Genomic DNA, 20,108 nt, shown 5'->3' on the forward strand with positions numbered 1-20,108 from the left:
TAACAATCAGTTGTAAGTGAAAAAATTATACTGAGAAATAAAGCCCTGGAGAATACATTACGCAATTTATAAAAATCATTCAGAGATTTAAGTAGAAAAAGCTTCACTTTATGGCAAACAAGAAAATACAAAATAGTTTAGTCATACTCTTCATGAGTGAGTGCAATGAAGATGTCTTTAATCTAATTGTAACAGAATGTAGACAGATTGCTGGAGGTTGAGGGCTGCACATCCCGAAGGTTCTTAAATGAACCTTCTCAGCTTCCCTGAAAACTCATGTCACTTTGGTTTGTAAAAACCTTTAACCAGACCAGTTAAACCTTTAACCCTGGTTAAAACCTTTAACCAGGCAGTTTTCTCTGTCCTTCTCAACCATGTTTGTTAAGCAAATTTTCACTCTACTTAAAAATTAAATGAACCCTGGCTGGTGTAGCTCAGTGGATTGAGTGCGGGCCTTTGAACCAAAGGGCCGCTGGTTCGATTCCCAGTCAGGGAACATGCCTGGGTTGCAGGCCAGGTACCCAGTAGGGGGTGCTCAAGAGACAACTACACATTGATATTTCTCTCCCTCTCTTCCTCCCTTCACCTCTCTAAAAATAAATAAAAAATCAGATGAAATATGGTACCTTAATCTCTCCCAAAATGCCCTTGACTCTTTTGACAAAGAAGGTAATGACCAGGGGCCCTTCCAGAGCTGAAGGCTCCAAGTAGGTTTTCACAGATAAAGATTCAGGAGTAAACTGGACTACACCATTGGGATCACCAAACTTTTGTATCTAAAAATAGAAGCAGAGTGAATTACATATTTAACAACTACGACTGAAAATACATTATCTAACTTACACAGATTATCTGTTAATACACAGATAGCTGAAGAAATAGAAGAAACATAAAAATAACACTTAAATATAATGTACCTAGCTATATGATTTTTTAAAACCTTTCTTTACAGCACTGATTGTTACCTAAAACAAGTACTTTCTTATTCCCAAGGATAATAGAAATAAGTGCCCAGAAAATTACAATTTGTAGAATCTCAAAAGGATAGCACTTTGATGCCTCAATTTAGGCTTATTTGCCTTACATTTGTTTTATATAACCAGTTATTTCTGGCTAACTTCTTTCTATTGGTTATAATACAATGCAGAGAGCAGCAAAAAGCCCTGTGATGCTTAGATTTATGTGTCAACATAAAGATTACAGTGTCAAGTTGTTTGGTCAAACACGACTCCAGATGTTGCTATAAAGGTATTTTGTAGATGTGATCAATATTTACAATGAGCTGACTTCAGTAAAGGAGATTATCTTCAATAATGTGTGTGTGCCTCAACCTAGAAACCTGCTTGCGCTTCCAGCCTGCTGGCCTGCCTCACAAAATTCAAAGTCAAGACCGCAACTTCAACCCTTTCCTGGGTTTTTTGCCTGCCAGACTGCCTGCTTGCCACTTCTTTTTCCGCTAAATTAATCTGGGAAAAGGGATGGCTTGTTTGGATTCTGCCATATTCTGTTTTGGAATCCTTTATGGGAGTGCGAAACAGTCCTCTGCCAAGATTATCAACCTCTTCAGCCCCCCCCAAAATTTCAAATATAAGAAAACCCAGAGTTGGAGAGCTTGTTGGTTCCCACAAAGTCAATCAATCAATCTCTTTTTCTCTCTCTCTTTCTGCCCCCATCCCTCCCTCTCTCTCTATTTCTCTGGTAAAATATAACTGATACAGACCCCAGAAATGAGTATTTTACAAACTTAAAAGATGTCCATTTCTCTATTGATTTCAGTTGCCTTGGCCCAAGTAGTTTCTGAGCTGATGGACAGGGGAGTCGGTATCAAATGTGCTGAATTCAAGTCTAACCTAACACATCGTTGTGCTAATTGAACAAGTGCCATTTTTCCTCCACACAATCTGACTCATAACTAGTTAATATTTTTTATGTACTTTGATGGCAAAGATATCAGATGTTCAGGATGATCACAAATACTGCTCCCTGAAAGTGGCAAATAACTTCCCAAACACCAAATTTTTCTTGAAGAGTGTAAAATAAGTATTTTTCACTATATTAAAGCCTTCTTAGAAATAATACCAATAATAAGGCTATGTAAGAAAGTAACAGAACCACCATAGGGATTATTATAACTTCATTTGGTTTTATAACTTCCAATTCATCATAAGCCTATAGAGTTTCAAAAAAATGCAAATGCATGTTCTCATAACTCCATCAAAAACTTTGTGGGAAAATAAAGTCAGACTTACTGTTAACGTCACATCTTTAGCTCTGGCGTCTAATTTAGCTTCTCCTCTCACAAGTTTAAGTTTAATAACAAAAGTCTCTTCAACTTCAATTTCTTCATGAGGATAGACTGTCAGAATTATGGTTCTCATGCCACCTTCTCCCTCTCCGAAATAGAAGGAGCCGCTCACGGGGTCGGCAATGTCTCTGTTCTGGGGTGGTAAGGCTTCCTGAGAGTCGGGTCCTACTATCTCCCAGTTCACCTGCAGGGTGTTATTTTTTTTAATAGATGTGATCAGTTTTAAATCAAGAATTACTTGGCAGTTAATGGAGTATTTAAAAAATGCATATATATATATATGTGTGTGTGTGTGTATATATATATATATGAAATATTTTCTAGGATATTTCCAGAACATTCTTGCTATCAATTCAAAGTTTTAATCACTGATATTTGTGTAGCTACAGAGTATCAGTTTTCATGAATAACAATGTCTAGCAAGAGAAAGATGAACACCTAGCCATTTTTCACCATCACAGGATAATGAAAATATACAAGTACATATTGAAAAGTATGTATTTGAGAAATTAAAAAAACTGAATACATGAGCACACACCGTTTTGATGTGCGCTCAGGTCCTGCCAATCAAAACCTGTTTGAACAATAAACCCACTCAACAAGTCTGCTGGGTGTGCAACCTCTTCTAAATATGTTTCAGTAAGTTCCCAGTGTAAAATGAACAGAAATTTTCATTACCTCTAATAAGAAACAAAGTTTTTACAGTGTAATAAATGCATTTTTAAAAGTTCCTATAATTTAAAATCATATGTTTTTCAATATCCATGAAGAAAGAAAATTGGGCACTTCGCTTCGCTTCTTTTCTCTTGCATCAGCACCGTCCACAATTGATCATCTCCTTTTTCTTAAAACAGTGTGTCCTGTATCTCTTGACTTACATGATGCTCACATGACACATACTTTCCTAGTTTTCCTCTTCTTTTACTTCTCAGTCTTTTTCATTGGCTCTCCTTCCTCAGATCCCTAAATGCTGGGAGTCTGGGGTTCAGGTCTACATCCTTCACATTTCTCTCTGCCCTCCTCAGGCCTCATGGTTCCAAATGTCTACATTTGTGTCAAAAGCTTCCCTAACCCCTCCCCCACAACTTGCACTTGCACAGCCCCCTGACTGCCCGACCCCTCCCCCTGGGGCACCTTGTAGCTGTCTCAACTGAACGTGGCCAAACTGAACTCTTGATTCTCTCCCAAGCTTCTGCACTGCAGTGAGCAGCACTATAATATACCTGGTTGCTAAAACTAACATCGTAGCAGTTATCCTTGATTCTTCTCTTCTCCTCCTCAGCTTCCTTTAGCCCAATGAGTTTTTCTTCCAAAACACACCCAATGTCTATTCCCTTCTTGCCATCTCCATCTCCACCCTTGTCTGTGCTTACAGCTTTGCCCTGGACACTACAGGACAATAGCCTCCTAACTGCCCATCCTGCTTCTAATCTGGCTTCTTCACAGTCCATTTTCCTCACAACTGACCTGAGGGAGCTGTTTAAAATGACAACCCAGTGACATCGACATTAGTGTTCTGCTTCAAACTTTCTAATGACATCCTGTTTGCACCTAGCATAAAATCTTTAGTCTGTTTTAGGAGGTTCTCCTGATCAAACAGGTACTAAGCCCATGATCTGTCCTGTGCTATGATCCCAGTACCTCCGAGCTGCTCACAACACGGACCTCTCCAGACCTCAAACATGCCAGGCTGGTGGATCTGCACTGGCCTTCCCTCGCCCCAAACACTTATCCCTCTAACAGTGAACAATGACATGACCACCTGTTTCTCATTGTCCAGCTTCCATTTGAATGTCACAGCCTCACCATCCAATCAAGAGTAGCCAGCAGGTCACTAGTGATTGTGTCTCTTGATTTTATATTCCAGCAAAGCACTTAGCGTTATCCAATCATCTTCCTTTTATTTGTTTGTGTATTGTTCTAAAAACTTTATGAGAACAGAGGCAAGGTCTGTCTTGCTCACCAATGTGTTCTCAGTGCTCAGAACAGGGAAAGCACTCAACAAATACTTGCTGAATTAATGCATTCTACCAGAATCCATCATTTAATTTTTAATGTGCTCTCAAGAGTTCCCTGAGGATAGCTATATGCTGAGGGAGCTGTATGCCTCATACATTTTTATGTGCCTCACATAACTCAGGAGCTACTTTACATCTACTAGGTAATTAATACATATCATTGATTGTGAATAAATGAATATATTTGAGGAATAAGAAAGTCTAATGCCAAACTGAAATATCAAAGATTATTTTTAAAACCATGGGAATAAAAAAATATACCTGTATCTCTCCTAAAAGGCCTCCAGTGCGCTCCAGCACCAAGAATAAAATCATTGTGGAATTGGGATTAGGAAGAGATATTCTGCTTTCATTAAGAAATCTTACAACGCCAAAGGGAGAGTCACTCTTGGCGATCGTGATTCTGCTCACTAGGTGGCGCCCAAGGACCGCTCCTCCAGTAGCTCCAATGAGCAGAATTTCAATGGGCTCTGCAAATTCACTGCATAGAAAGGAGCAATTCTGTGAGTCTAAATACATTAAAATGCCTCTAAAATCCAAATAACTACTCATTTTCCTAATTGGTCATACATATTCAAGGCACAGTAGTCACACACGAAGAGAGAAGAAGAGAGTGCTCAGCTAAAGGCAAAAAATGATCAACTTCAATATTATATATAACCTGGGCTGGTCATTCAACTTTCTTCTTCTCGTTTTAACTGCTTAATGCATTAAAGAAGTGAATTTCAGAATTTTTCTAAATTCTTATTAGATTTTTCAAGTCTAAGGTAAAAAAAATTATTATGCCTGTAATTGAAAGAAGTAACATACAATCACAATGGTCTCCCAACCCCTTTCTCAGCCCCAGTGCGCCCTCCCCCCAATTTATCACCTGTTCCTCATAGCCATATATGTAATCTAAAATTCTACTACAACTGTAAAACATAGGTAAGGGCTGTAACCCACTCTTCATGTTTTCTGTATACCCGTCCTACAGCAGCCTCCCATTGTTTGCAGCTTCGCTTTTGGCGGTTTCACTTACCTCCAGCCAAATGAAGTATGAAAATACTAAATGAAAAATTCCAGAAATAGCACTTGTAAGTTTTAAATTTCACACCATTCTAAGTAGCATGATGAAATCTCCCATTGACCCAGTCCCTCCCAACTGTGTCACAAATGACCCCTCTGTTCAGTGCATGTATAAGCTACCCACTCAGTAGTCGTCCGGGTTATCGGATTGCCTGTCTCAGCATCACAGTGTTTTGTTCAAGCAACCCTCCCAGTAGCTTATGTCACAGGGCCTAAGTTAGTCACCTCACTTGATCTCATCACCACGGTATCGCCACCTCACACCATCATAAGAGGAAGGGTAAGCAGAATACAATTAAGATACGTTATTACAGTATACTGCTATAATTATTCTATTTATCATTAGTTATTATTGTTAATCTCTTACGGTGCATAATTTATACATTAAACTTTGTCATAGGTATGTATAGGAAAAAACATAGCATATATAGGGTTCAGTACTATCTGCAGTTTCAGGCATCCACTGGGGGCTCAGAATATATCCCCTGTGGATAAGGGCGGGGGGCTACTGTATTTCTGATAGCACTAAATAGTTACCTTTCATTGTCATCAATGATGGAGACATTTATGAAGCTTAAGCTCTGCCCATGCTGAAACGTGACGGAATCACCATGCAGGATATAATCGATGCGACCAGGCACCGCAGAGGAGCCCTGAGACATGACGTCAGCTGTCACACGGCCGTGGGTTCCATGCAGCCTCACCACTGGAATCATGATCACCCCGACATCCTCCTCCACTGTAACAGGCATTTCCGATTAACTGGGGTGCCAGACACAGCTACTCACTTTGTAGGACTCGGTCAAATTAAGCATGACGATTAAATACAATGGTGCAGTGCAAGCACTCAGTTTGTCCTAGTTCATTTGTCACATTAAAAAATGACTGTTGGAAACTTCATGACTTGTTTTTTAGGAAGAATAAAATTTGTCCAAATTGAAAGTTCCAGCGAACAGTATGATTAAGAATTTAAATAGCCTACATAATCCTCGGCATAGGCAATCTTACAAATAAGTGACGCTTTATTAGAAAGTGGATAGTCACTGATTTCTAATCACAAAGACAATTAAGTGTTGCATAAGTTAAAAATATAGTCATAAAAATGTTTAAAATGTGAATATTTCAATAATCCTAAGGTTAAACATAATTTTTCTGAATTGCCTTGTTCCTAACCATTCAGCTTTGGCACATATAAGTAAAAGGAAGGTTCGAGATTGCCCAAAGGTAACTCGACATTTATTTTTAAATAAATATATAAATACATTAAAGCACAAATTCATATCAAGGCACACATGTACATGTGTGTGTATACATGTGCATATACATATAAAGGTATATATGTACAGGTGTGTATGTACACACCCCCACCCAAAATACAGAAAATGTACATATGAGAATTCAAACTGCTAATGTCGAGCTCAGGTATCTTGTAATTCAGAAGTGGTGGTCAATTTAAAATGAGGTAACTGAACGTACCTTCGAAGGCGGTATACCTTGGGTCAAACTCAATGATGCCTTCTGCATGATCATTTTTCATTATTGTGATTCGCACAGTGGAGATGTTTCCTATTTCAGGAGGCTGATCAACTTGAAGTCCATTTTCTTGGATGGTAAAATCATAGCCTCTTGCAAAGTCATAAAAAATAAAATAAAAGAGTATATAATTCCCTAGCATGAATTGAATGGTCCTCTTACCTCCTATAACTTAGTCCTATTATGCATTTTAATACTTTTTAAAATTCCCAACACTAAACTACTCCTTTCCCCCCTGCAATGCTGTTTGAAACAGATTTCTGTGCTGCTCACAATTATCACTGCCTGCATGCAATCCAAACTAATGTGAAGTTATTAAACTTGGGCAACGGGGAGATACTATGACTACGAGGGAACTGAGAAGAAATTGTTGTAAAATGAAACTCCGGGGCTAGGAATGCACCACCAAACACACGCTACGGTAACGGACCAAAACGGTAATGGGTATTAAACTACGGTGCCCTCAAAGATGGAGGCCGCGGGGCTGGAAATTTACAGTGCTAGGTTGAGAGGTTACTTCAGAGAAATAGTGAGTGTTATGTCACAGGAGAAATTCCAAGCTAAACCTTCAAGATTCAAGAAAATACTTTAATATCTGCAGAAAACAATTATAATCAATGCCTCTGGTCTTTAATAGAGATGGTAGTTTTCTTGTCTAATGACATATCGATGCAAAGGAAGTTTTTTTTAGATTGATATTATTCCCACTTAAGAAAAGTTCTGACTTCCAGAGTTTTATATCACTTTAATCCCTGAAGCTAAAAAAATGGCACTAAGCCTTTTAGTCCTTCCTTCAACTTCCAAATTCTATGTACCTGGTATTTTTACCCCATCTAGTTTCAAATGGTTGAGAACTATTAAATAAGATTATCTGTAAGGCAAAATTAGAAAAAGGGAATTAAAATATTAAATGATAAGAGTAACTGTTATCAGTAGTCTGAGATGGATTGTAGATAAGCAGTAATTTTCTAGCCAGCCAGCAAAATGGGTTTATAATACTTTTTGGATCAAAGGAAGACTAGAAATTTATCTGTAAGGTAAAACTTGTTTCCCCAGAATTAAACTTATGTAAAAATTGCCCTTTTTAAAGAGTAGTACAGAGAGGGCAAATGCTTCAAGTCCTTCTTAGTCAATAACACTGATATCTCACACTTGAGCTAATTTTACCAAATTTTACTGATTTAAATAGTGACTAACCAGGCCAAATTGTAACACACTTAATATGAGTACAAATTCATTCCCATCGCAAGACGCAGAATCATCTCTGGGAAATTTAAGATCTTAAGTGTTAACTCACCCTTGTTAACTAAGACCCTCCCACTAAATCAGAGAATGAGAGAGCCTCCATATGGCTCATTCTTGATCTTCAGTGGGAACATGGTGCACATTAATGACCCCTTTGACTCAAAATTTTTTAACCCCCTATAAAACTGCTACTGGGCAAGCGTCTACCTCATTCACCCACGGAGACACAATACAGTCTTCACTGATTGCCAAAGGAAATCTCTCACTCCAGCCCATTCACAGGTATAGAGACAGAAATAGGGGGAAACAAAGCCCCCCACCCCAGGCCAGCTGATCTCTGACCTAGAGAACAGTTACTCTATGTCCTCACCAAATTACTCTTGCCCGTGCCGTGTTCAATTTTCTGGCTGCCCAGAGTGACTGCACACAAGAGAAACACATGCTTTCAACTTTCAGGGGGAAAATAATATATTTCAGGACAATGCATAGTGTGGCAGTCTTTGTCATAATCTCCTACCATACACTGCTCTAATGTCACATAAATCTATGCAAGAGAAGAGAAGGAACAATTTCACAATTCTGTATTAATCCCTACACAACCTAGCACTCACTTTTTCTTTCTCTCTTTCTGTTTTGTTTTCTTTTCCTATATCCCTTCTTTACCTTACCTTCCAAGGAGTTCCACTTTTGTAAGTACTAGAGAAAATTCCTCAGGGCCTTCAGGAAGGTCATCATCAAGGATTTCAATTTGCACACTTTTCGCCATCTCGTGCGCTTCAAAGAGGAGCGCGCCTGGTGCAGGGATAAAATCCACTCCCGCCTCGGCGCTCCCACTCACTGTCTCATACCAGAGTCTCACGGGGCGCAAGGATCCACCCGAACGGATGACTGTGATGTTCACCTACGGAGAGAAGAGGTTTGTTCTTTGACTTGGATGGTTAATCTATCAGATAAAACTTATTTTTTATTGCCTCTAGTTCTGTTTACCAGCGCTCTGTTGAAATTATAAATTTCTGAAAGTATATAAACGATATATTAAAATAACAGGAGCAAGTCGGTTTGTGAAAACTTTGGAATAAGAAAGAACAAGGAAACACTTTTTAAAGATTGCTACAATATAAAAATCAAAAATAGCATTTCAGATTTTAAGCATTCACACTCTACCCATTGTACTTCTTCCGATACTCGGAGTTGCTCATGTGAAAAGGAGAACCGGCCATAGGGAAGGTCACTGGCCACCACGGTGACATTGGCAGTGCTGCTGCCTTCACTCAGCACTCCCCCCTCACTGATCCCAGTGAGCTGAAACTCATAGAAACGCTTCTCCTCAGGAATGTCATCATTCAAAGCCTACAGAAGGACAAAAAGGGCCATCAGCAGCAGAATCCTCAACATCTAAAGAGAAAAACATCTATCACGCAAGCATCAACAACAAATCTGGGATGTTAACCATCTCCTACCACCCCACTCACCACCTCACCACCCCCACTCCCACACAGAGCAAAGGTCATACTGGGTGGGTGTCCAACCTCTTGGAGTCTCTGGGCCACACTGGAAAAAGAATAGTTGTCTTGGGCCACACATTAAACACATTGCAACATGTAATCACAGAAAAACTCACAATGTTTTAAGTAAATTTACAATTTTGTGTTGGGCTGCATTGATAGCCATCCTGGGCCTCATGGGGCCCGCTGGCCAAGGGTTGGACACCGCCGTCAGAAACCAGTGACATTAGTACCTGGATCACTACAATCGCCGCAGACTGTCCTTCTCTCATTGTCAGCTTCCCTGATGTTTCAGCAAACTCCCCCACGGATGGGGGGACTATCCTCCAGTACACTGTGACCTCCCCCCAAATCGCTGGGCCACGAACAAGGCTACAACAACACATACGCATATTCAATACATTTGTACTGAAGGAATTTTTCATACAGACTTGCTGTGTCTTTCAACAATAAACAATTTTCATGTATTTCAGAAACATTGTGCATTTAAATAACCTTATCTATCAACTATAAACCAAAGGAAAGTCTTAAAATTCCAAGATAGTAACACTCAGGGTACTGAACTCATGCAAATCCACTTGACAAGAACACCAGCAAAAGCTGAACACTAAAAGTAGAAGGTTTAAACGAATAAAAAACAGTCGTTTATAGAGTTTCGCTTAATACACAAGGTACAAAACATTAATAGTTTCACCAAGTTCTCTAACAGGAAACACCTGCACATGCAGTGCTAATGGAAAAAGTACCAAAAAGGGAACGTTTTAATTCAAGTTCAGCTACGTCACTGTTAGTTGCTATCCCACTCTTTATGAAAAGAACTGCAGTAAGCAAAGTCGCCTATGACCATCATATAGTTATATAATGGCCCTAACTTCAGAACACTTAGAATCATACAGTGCTTGATTCAGATGATTTTCTGAGAATGACCTGTAGCGACGATACACAAGCTGACAGAGGTGAAGTACAAATGTGGCTGGTGACGGAGCCAAAAGCACAGATCTGACGTCAACCCAATGTGCTTTCCACAGCATGGGTTGTGCAAATCACCCAAGAAACAGCCAGGAAGCTCTTCAAAATCTGACTTCAACACAGGTTAGAGCACAGGTGGCAAACACAAGGCCTGTGGGCCGAATCCAGCCCCCCACCTTGTTTCTACCCGGCGGCCAAGCTCTCACTGAATAGTTAAGGAATAGTTACATTTATACAGATCTAAAACTACATTTGGCCCTTTGAAGGCAACCTCAAGGCTGATGTGGCCCCCGATGAAAATGAGTTTGACACCCCTGCTCTAACCATTAGAGTACATCTTCACTTTGTACCAAAAAATGTGTCCTACTCTCCACAGGATGTTACCAACATATAAAATAACAATGCTTGAAAAATACATATGTTGAGAAAAATGTATTTAAGGCATAAAAATGCTAATTATTTACACCAAACTTTAAAACCCTAACCTAGGCAAAGAAAAACGATGCCATCCTCACCTGATGATAGCGGTCCCATTATATTTTGCTGAGGGCTCCCCAATGAGGACGTGCCTGGACGATTGCGCTACCCCAACTTCTCCTGAAGCTCCCTTATCTCCCCGAATGATTATTGATGCGCTACCTAAGTTGAAGATGATATATATACAGCTTACATAGCAAACACATGTATTCTCTTAGTACGTACCTGCAATGTTCTAAGTGCTTTCCATATTCTAATCTTATGAGTTAATCCTCATGGTAATCATACAACTTAGGTACTAATATGCTCATTTTACCCTGAAGACATTTGAGCACATCAGTGCATTGAAGAGACTTAGCAAATAACTTGTCCAAGATCACAATTTAACGAAAGTGGGCAATAACTCCACTCTCACTCCTATGATAAGCGAGTAGTCCGCTACCATTTTGTATTAATTCACTTCTACAATAATCATTTTGCAGATCATTGTTGGTGGCTTTCTGGCTATTTCTATTGGCTATGGGGCAAAAGCAAGATTTCTTTAAGCTACCTTTCATTTTTAATTTTCTGACTATTAATTGCTTATAAGCATTTATAAAAAATGTGTCAAATAGTCCTACTAAAACAGAAATAAAAACCATAGTAATTTGACATACATAGTATAACTGAGCAGTAACTTGAAGAAAATTGTTTGTGGAAGCACACAGGGTTTCTTGAAACCAAGGACTGCATTACTGAGCTCTCACTTTCTTTGGCAACAGATTAATAAAAACTAGAGTGGCCTGTCATGTACAAATATGTCACAGTTAGAAATATACTATAAACTTGTTTATATTAATAAATGATTTACCCTGATCCACTGGTAATTTAGCTACCCTAGGTACATAGGGTGGTACTCAACAATTTTGAGAATTTCCTTGACCATGGAATTCTGCTTTTTTGGTCACAGACCCTTATAGAGGATGGAGTTCTTAATGTCAAGAAAGGACATGTAACTAACCTTTTATATCAAAGTTGCTGGGCCATTTTTTATGGTTATTACTCTTTGTACCACAATGAAACCATTTGGAACCATTAATCTGTATCTATGAGACAAACTTTAACATGGACCATAAACAAATACAAAATACAGTGCCTGTTTCTGAAATGTCAAAATATCTATGTAATTACTACCTGATGAAAATAGGTGTAGATAGGTTGGAATAAACACATAATATGTTCTCTTAAAATAATATCTTATTACAAAAGTAATATGTGATCAGTGTAAATATGTGTAGAAAATATAGGTAATCAAAAACCACTAACGATTCAAGTAAATCATTCCAAACATACTTATGACATGCACGTGAGAAAAATGGGATTACACTGAACATGTTATTATGAATCCTGCTTTATTAACATACCAATCATCCGTGTGATTAAGTATTCTTAATTTTTGATTATGGCCTATTATGCCATATTCTTTTGAATAGTTGCATAGTATTCAGTTATATTTAACCCGTCTCCTACCTGGTTAAGTGGATCATTTAGGAAGCTCCCATATTTTATTTCATAAATATTGATAAAAGAAACACTGTTTTTTTAAAAAAAAATCACACAGTTGGGTTGTATGAAATCTTTGACATATGACCTACTAACATTGGGTACTATCATTTTACTTTTAAAAATTCTTTAGCTGTAATACATGGGTGGAAAATGACATTTTTATGTTTTAATAAACATTTTGGTCATTATAAAATCTAATGTTACTTATTTTAGTACTATTTATTATTTGGTTACATTTTTCTGAGAGCCTACTTTTCAATTTCCAAAAAATGTGACCTTCTCTTACCTTTCACTGGAGATATTTCTGCCTCATCAACTGATACCAGTTGAATGGTGAAATGCCTGTCCTCCTCCAACACAGCGTCTTGGAGTGTGTGCAATATAATGGTCTTCTGGGACTCAGTCTACATCAAATGACAGAAATAAATTGTCCAGAGTGACTAAAGCCACATTTGGAATGTTCTCATTAGGGGGTAAGGTTTCTACCCATAAGCATTTTTAAAGTGTCCTTTTTGTCCCCTGGAATTAGGGGTTGCTTCTAAAGAGAATTATTATATCAAAATTAGCTCTGACTATAAATGTTATTCAGGTTTATAATAGCAAACAGGAGAAAAAAATTAACACAACTTCTAAATTTACTAAAAATTTTCAATTACTCCAAGTCCAATCTATTAAAGAGAGCTAAATGGCCACAACATGATGTAAAAAGACGAAGATCATAGGTTTACCACTTATAAAGGTTATCTTTCTACTACCCATTTGAGTCTGCCCCCTACTCACTCCCACGTCCTTCTCAATCATTCTGCAGGCATTGATCTCAAGAGTGCTCACTATTAGTCCTTTCCTCTCTCACCTTACACTGAACTCAGTAAATTTTTTGAATGTCTGTTAAGTTTTCAGTGTACGCTAGAAGAGAAGGAACAAAGGAAAGCAAATACAAACAGGACAACTAGATTAATCCTTGGAGACAACCATGATAGGTATCATTTTTATCTTTATCTTTTCTACCTTTTCCTCTTTGTGCTGATAAAACAACTCCATTGTCCTATGCATCACTGATTAATTTTCTACAGTTTGAATTCTGCTGTTTATTCTTTCTCAAGTACATCTTAATTCCATACTTGCATTTTAGAGGGTTTTAATATTTTTCATTCAAGTTGTTCCCCATAGTTCCTTGTATCTATTTTACAATATCTGTAATTTAAAAAAAATCTTTGTAAGGGTTTCCAGGAAAATTTATACTTCCTGCTTCAGAGCTTATTAAATGTATTCCCGGAAAATCTACAATTTATGGGATGCAGTGAGTCACCCCGTCCATTTCATTTACTGTGCACTGTGAACTGGAGGCTCTGATTGTATGCCCTAGCTACAAAATTAGTCCTTACAACGGCGGCATGTGCAGGTCAGAGCTGAGTGCACAAGAGCAGTGAAGCTGCTATGCAGTTGTGTGTGAAACACACCAGCCTGGTGACTGAAGAAGTAGATGGAGAGAGTGAGATACAGAGTGATCTACAAACCCATCTCCCCTGAGGTGGTGCTCTACAAAGGGATGATCTTAGTCCACTGGGAAAAGATCAGACCATGTGCCATTTTAATATGGATGTCCTGCTCAAAACCGGAAAACCTTTCTAGTCATCTGGAAAGCAGATCAAGCAATTAGAATCTGATCACTGGAAATTACTCCTCATTATTACTGAGGAGAATCTTTATAGAAATCTGAAAGTAATCTCTAAATGTTGTCATTCCAGATGGGAAGTTTTCAGATCATGGCTCAGACATGCAACCCAGATGTTTCTGGAGTCATCATCTTTCAGAGTCTGAGAACAGAGTGGATGAAATATCTGGAACATCTGGCTTGAGATCATTAATGCCATTAGCGTACCAACACCTCAAGTATGGTGGCAGAATGGTAAGTGACAAAGGAACTGCCAGAGGGCTTGCTGATTAACTCCTTAATCGCCTATCAGAAAACGGAAAGAGTATTTGTTTCAGCGCAGTTTGGTGCTGAAAGCTCTGAAGAAAGGTCAATATATTCCCCCAAAAGTAGACATAAACCAGGCAGCACTGGGACTTCCTGATCTTTAAATACTTGGTTGAATTCCTTCAGAAAACCACCTAGGGAGCTTCTATTCCAGTATTTAACTTTTATTCCTATTTCATTTGTGAAAATTCATCTGTTTTTATACTTTCTATATCTACTATAGATCTACCAGAATAGATTTCATGTGGGTTTTTACATTTATTTGCTTAAATTTGCACAAAGAACTGCCCTACAATTTTCAGTATTTTCTCTCTTTCAATGATTATTTCTTTATTTTGTCAATTTTTATTTTGTAAGGTTTTTAAAACACACTCACCCATTCTATTTTTCTGGTTTTCAATTAATTTCTTTCTTGCTTCATCTTTATGAAATTAGGAAAGATACATGCAAACATGATTCTAAAAGCAAGGTGGAAGGTACCCCCAGGATTCCCTTCTGGGAGGCTTTGTATGCTGTGCTACAGAGCTCTCTTTCTGTGGGTAAGAGAAAGCCACTGGGCAGCGGGTGGCATAACATGATATATCTTATAGAATGACAACCCTATTGGTGGCACAAATAATGGACAGAAAAGGGAAAAAATTTGGAATAGAGTTGTAAGTTAAAAGACTCTGCCCAGTGGAGGATTACAAGGGCAAGCATTGTCACAGACATCATAGAGAAGGAGGAACAGTAGGAAAAGATATTTAAAAGGGAAAATTGATAAAATTCAGTGATCAAATACATGCAAGAGTTACATAATGGGTAGAGATGGGGCTGACATCCAGATGTCTGGCTTGGTTGACTGATTTTGCCCTCAGTCAGGAAAGAAAATGTTGAGAAAGTATAGTTTTGATGGTGAGATGGAGGCAGTGTCTGAACCAAATTTGCTTTCAGACATCGGGGTTGCGTGTGTGTGTGGGTGTGTGTGTGCGCGCATCTTTGTGATTTCCCGCACAGTGCATGTAATTTCAAAGAAAGTTCAAACATACTGAATACTATTATAAAAATTCCTAAGACTACAGAAAAGAAAATCAAGCAAAGACGAATCAGAGAGACACTGCAGGAAACCTGATGCTGACTCTACCTCATCAAAATGAAGTGTCCCATTCAAAGGACTGAGATCATCCTTAGCCGCCTCATCTATGGTCCACCGAAGCTGGACGGCTCCTTTGCCTCCTGGGGACCGTACAACTGTCAATGTCACATACGAATTAGGGTCATCAGACAGAAGGGATTCATCAACCATTACCTGAGAGAAAAAGAAATCCAATAAGGTAAGAAAAGAAGAAGAAGAAGAAGGAGAAGAAGAAGAAGAAGAAGAAACAACAAACAGAATCTCATTTCTATTTACGATGACCATAACTTTTGACTTTAGAACTCTATCTATGTCACGTTACAATCAAGTGGCAGAAAAGATATTTCACCAAACCCCATTTCCTTTTTGTCCTACATACTCAGCTACTTGGTATTTCCTAGCTGCTCTGGCAAATAGGTGAAGAAACTGACTGAATTCTGACCAAACTATTATAAATAGAAGTAACATATTCTGGGCATCCACTTCTCATACAATCCTCCAAATGCCTTTTTTCCCCACTTGCCCGGTGACTAGAGGGGAATTCCAGGACCTAGAAGAGGACAGAGCCACAAAATGGAAAGAGTCTGGTACCCAAGATACCAGTTGAAGACTCCGACTAGGAACACTGATATAGGACACTTGCATGAAAAAAAATAACAAAAAGAGAAATATTTTCTTAAGGAAGAAAGATTTGGGGGTCCTTATAAGGACCATCAGACATCCCACATAGTACAGACTTAAACGGCCCTCTGAATTATCTGCAGTTTGCCAAGTTCAGGCGATCCAAATTTAAAAGAGACTTTATTATCATGACATAAAGAGAGAAGGAATTTCAGTATGTTAATTTCCCTATACTATTTCTTTTCTACACAATATCCTTATTAAGAGGCCTCGTTCAACTGAATTACATATATTGACTCTGTGAAGCCAAGTCCTAATTGAGCCTATAACGCCCACCTGCTATGTAAATACAAAACATAACACAGTGCTTACCATTTTTAAATAGAGAGACACTTATCTAGTGCATAATTTAATCTTGTTTTGGTTTTCTATGAGACTTTGATGACAAGAGTAGGGATTTGGAGCAAACTTAGTGAGTTTCTATTACGTGTCGGTTCTTGCACATACAAAAACTTATTGAAGTTCACGGGAATCTGAGGGCCAGCTATCTACACATGTATTTGGAGAAGAGGAGCCTGGACTTTAGTGAAGATGTTTGACACCACGCCCGGTGTGATTCATACCACTCCTCACAGGCTGGAGACATTAAATCAGAAAGAAACAAAATGGGGAAGAAAAATCTCCATTATAAATGAACCGTACATGTAAGTCCTTTTTGTTTTCATAGATAATATTTTTGCTTAGGTTTCACAAGGTTTCCTTGGGCATCTGCTATTCCCAGCTTTAGTATACTTAGCACATTATCCTCGTGAGCAGCTTATTAATTTTGACAGATTTATATTAATGATCTTTTCTCAAAGTTCCTGAGTGCTGAATCTAATCTGTATCATCAGACAAGGCTAACAGAAGTTCACTGTGTGCCCAACATTATCTTAGATACAAGTTAAAAGATAAACTCCATGATATTGTGAGCCTTTGGCAGAGAGATAGGATACAAGGAAAGTAGCTACAAAGGGCTGGTAACAAGCTAATACTAATACCAGCAACAATAAAAACAGCAATTGACACCTACTGAGTGTAAAGCCCAGTTATAGGTGCTTCACATATATCAATCCATTTATTCCTCACAGCACGAGTTATGAGGGATAACAGAGTAGGTGGGTGACCCAACTCTTACGTAAGACAAACTGGAAATTTGAGGCTATTACAATAAGCTACGAGATCCCAGACCAAGTGTGCAGTAAAGTTTATGTACTACAGTATTTAAAATAAATGAATAAACAAAACTATTTATGAATAGTAACATGATTCTTCATTTCCCCTAACAGTGAAAGAAGCTTGTAAATAAGTTCTCCAGTATCTAAGTCCAAAAAGTATGACAAAGTTAAAAGCAAAACATTATTATAAGATTTTACCAATTGGAGGTTTGATTGCTAAACCCTGAACCTTTCATCTAACTTCAGAAACTAGTAGAGACATTTTATAAAATTTAAATTACATATTCATATGTATTAAAACATTTCTTTGCATATGTGCAAAGAAACAAAGCCTCGCTAGAAATACAACAAAATATTAGTGATGTCTACCTCAGGATAGTGAAATTATGGGTACTTTTACTCTCTTCCCAGACTTGTTATGTTGTCTGGGGACACTCACGGCTACTTTCCTGTGAATCTCCTTACGAACACTAACTTCTGCTTGTTCCTCTCCCAAGGAAGAGAGAGTCTCCCTAGGCTACAGCAGAAGTATGGTCTGCCCCCATATGGTTTCCATTTTCTTATGAAGGTGAAATTTCAGCAATCAAATCATTTGACGATTAGTAGGGTATTGATAAATGGGACGCCCCGCATGGGTAGGTGAGTAGTAGGTCTAGCACTGCATCCAGGGAACAGTAATGGCAATGGGCATTAGAGCAATTTGTTATTATTTAAAATTACCAATGGTGAATTACTAACTACATATAAGGGAGCAGTGACATATGGAGCCAGAAAAGTTACTGTGTATCCCAAAATTATCTAAATATTTTTATGATTATTGAATCTTAGAATTTTCTTTGAAAGGTAAAGTCATAATTACAACATAATTTTCATGTAGTAATCATTATCATATAATTTAGAGTACTTTATTTTATATTTAAGATGTAGGGATAATTTAGCAGTAGTCACTAAACCTGGCTGCACAAATGATTGATTAGGGTTTGCTTCTCTTTCAGTGGTTGAACCAATAATAATTAGGCTCTCTTTTCCAGGTCTCAGAAGTACACAACCAATGAGAAATAAGAGAGAAGAAGGAGGAGGAATATAGAGTCACATGAGCCAGGGTGATTGTGGTGTTTTGTTCAATATAAGTCAAGAAAGAGAACCAGAAGGCAGGGTAATGCTAATGTATATACCTCCCCAGCTAAATCCCCTTGGGGTGTAACACCAGATCCATGACGGAATCTGGCGTTGTGACCAGGATAGTGGTTTGGCAGCAGGGCAGGCAGAAAACAAATGTATGGACATAAAGTATGTCTTGGTCTATTACAGCCAGTAAGTAGGAATCTGTTCCCCTTTACAATTGCCTGATGGAAGAGTTCTCGTAACTGTCAAACTTCATAGACTGGATTGGTCCCTAATTCAATAGTCAAAACACCTTAAGGAGTAGAATCACAAGTGATAGGCTATGAAGAGGTTTTTGAAAAAAAATGAAAGACAACTTTCTACTAAAAATTATACAAAACATTAGCCTAGAGGAACCACCCCCTCCCCCAATATATTTAACTTACAGTCTTTTCTTCAAATCCAAATACTCCAAATGGAGAATCATTTTGTGGAATAACAACAGATACCACAGTATCATCCCCAAATCTGCCACCTCCAGTCACCCTGATTAAGGAAATACTGAAAGTCTCCATGAGTTCAAATTCAGCATCATCGGTAATGATGATTTCTATCACGGCAGTAATCTACAAGAGAAAAGGAAAGAAGGAGAAGGGAGAGAAAGAGAAAGAAGGGAGGGATAAAGGGAGGGAGTATACAATATAATAGCAATTTTTGAACACATATAGTTCATTTTTTAGTTGAAATTTATAAACATAGCACAAAAGAAAAATGCTGGATTTTTTGCATGTTATGTTCACAATACCATTTTACACTCAGATATATTTATTATATTTCTAAGTCAGAAAATTATAGCCTATTATTTTCAAGACATAGAAAACTATATATGTAGTAATATATAGTGCTTTTGGATACAAAAAACACTGAAGCCTTATTCTTGAAAAAAATATTTAAAATGCCATGCAGGCTCTGATAAGCATCACACAAACATAAATTTTAGTTTACTTAGTATTAACATTACACAATATAAAATGGTACCATAGAGATTACCATTGTGTTCTGTAATTAGAATAAATCTCTTTGGTTCCAAATATTGTTCTTATAATGTAAGGGAAAAAGGAAGGCAGGAAGGAAACCCAAATGTGTTTTATTAAATGTTTGTGATCAGGACTTAACTCATCTGGGTCTATCTTAAAAGTTTTTAGAACTTATAAAAAAGTAAAACTTAGTCCAGCTGGTGATTTCACTATTGGCAATAATAAATATCCCAGCTGTATCTACATACTTAAATATTTTGGGGTCCCAAAGGGAAATTTCAGTACTTTGACACAGACATTTACTAGAAAATGAAGTTTTCTACTTAAATCTACCTAAAACCTTTAATTTAATAACAGGTAAAAGTGAGA

At 37.9% G+C, this 20,108-nt stretch overlaps 1 protein-coding gene across 1 annotated transcript in view; it reads right to left on the reverse strand.

The window, feature by feature from the left end:
• The window catches only part of ADGRV1 (adhesion G protein-coupled receptor V1), a 489,468-nt gene that overhangs the window by 300,172 nt on the left and 169,188 nt on the right, over nt 1–20,108 (reverse strand). The window contains exons 58-69 of the mRNA XM_045197863.2: nt 19,149–19,328; nt 15,770–15,934; nt 12,952–13,069; nt 11,159–11,282; nt 9,908–10,046; nt 9,334–9,519; nt 8,838–9,070; nt 6,868–7,016; nt 5,929–6,130; nt 4,585–4,804; nt 2,250–2,489; nt 627–776 (exon numbers count right to left, since the gene is read on the reverse strand). Of these exons, the coding sequence (XP_045053798.2) occupies nt 627–776; nt 2,250–2,489; nt 4,585–4,804; nt 5,929–6,130; nt 6,868–7,016; nt 8,838–9,070; nt 9,334–9,519; nt 9,908–10,046; nt 11,159–11,282; nt 12,952–13,069; nt 15,770–15,934; nt 19,149–19,328 (2,106 nt within the window). The remainder of the gene's footprint in view (nt 1–626; nt 777–2,249; nt 2,490–4,584; nt 4,805–5,928; nt 6,131–6,867; nt 7,017–8,837; nt 9,071–9,333; nt 9,520–9,907; nt 10,047–11,158; nt 11,283–12,951; nt 13,070–15,769; nt 15,935–19,148; nt 19,329–20,108) is intronic.

This window comes from Desmodus rotundus, chromosome 1 (assembly GCF_022682495.2).
Source record: "Desmodus rotundus isolate HL8 chromosome 1, HLdesRot8A.1, whole genome shotgun sequence".
Classification (NCBI taxonomy): Eukaryota; Metazoa; Chordata; class Mammalia; order Chiroptera; family Phyllostomidae; genus Desmodus; species Desmodus rotundus.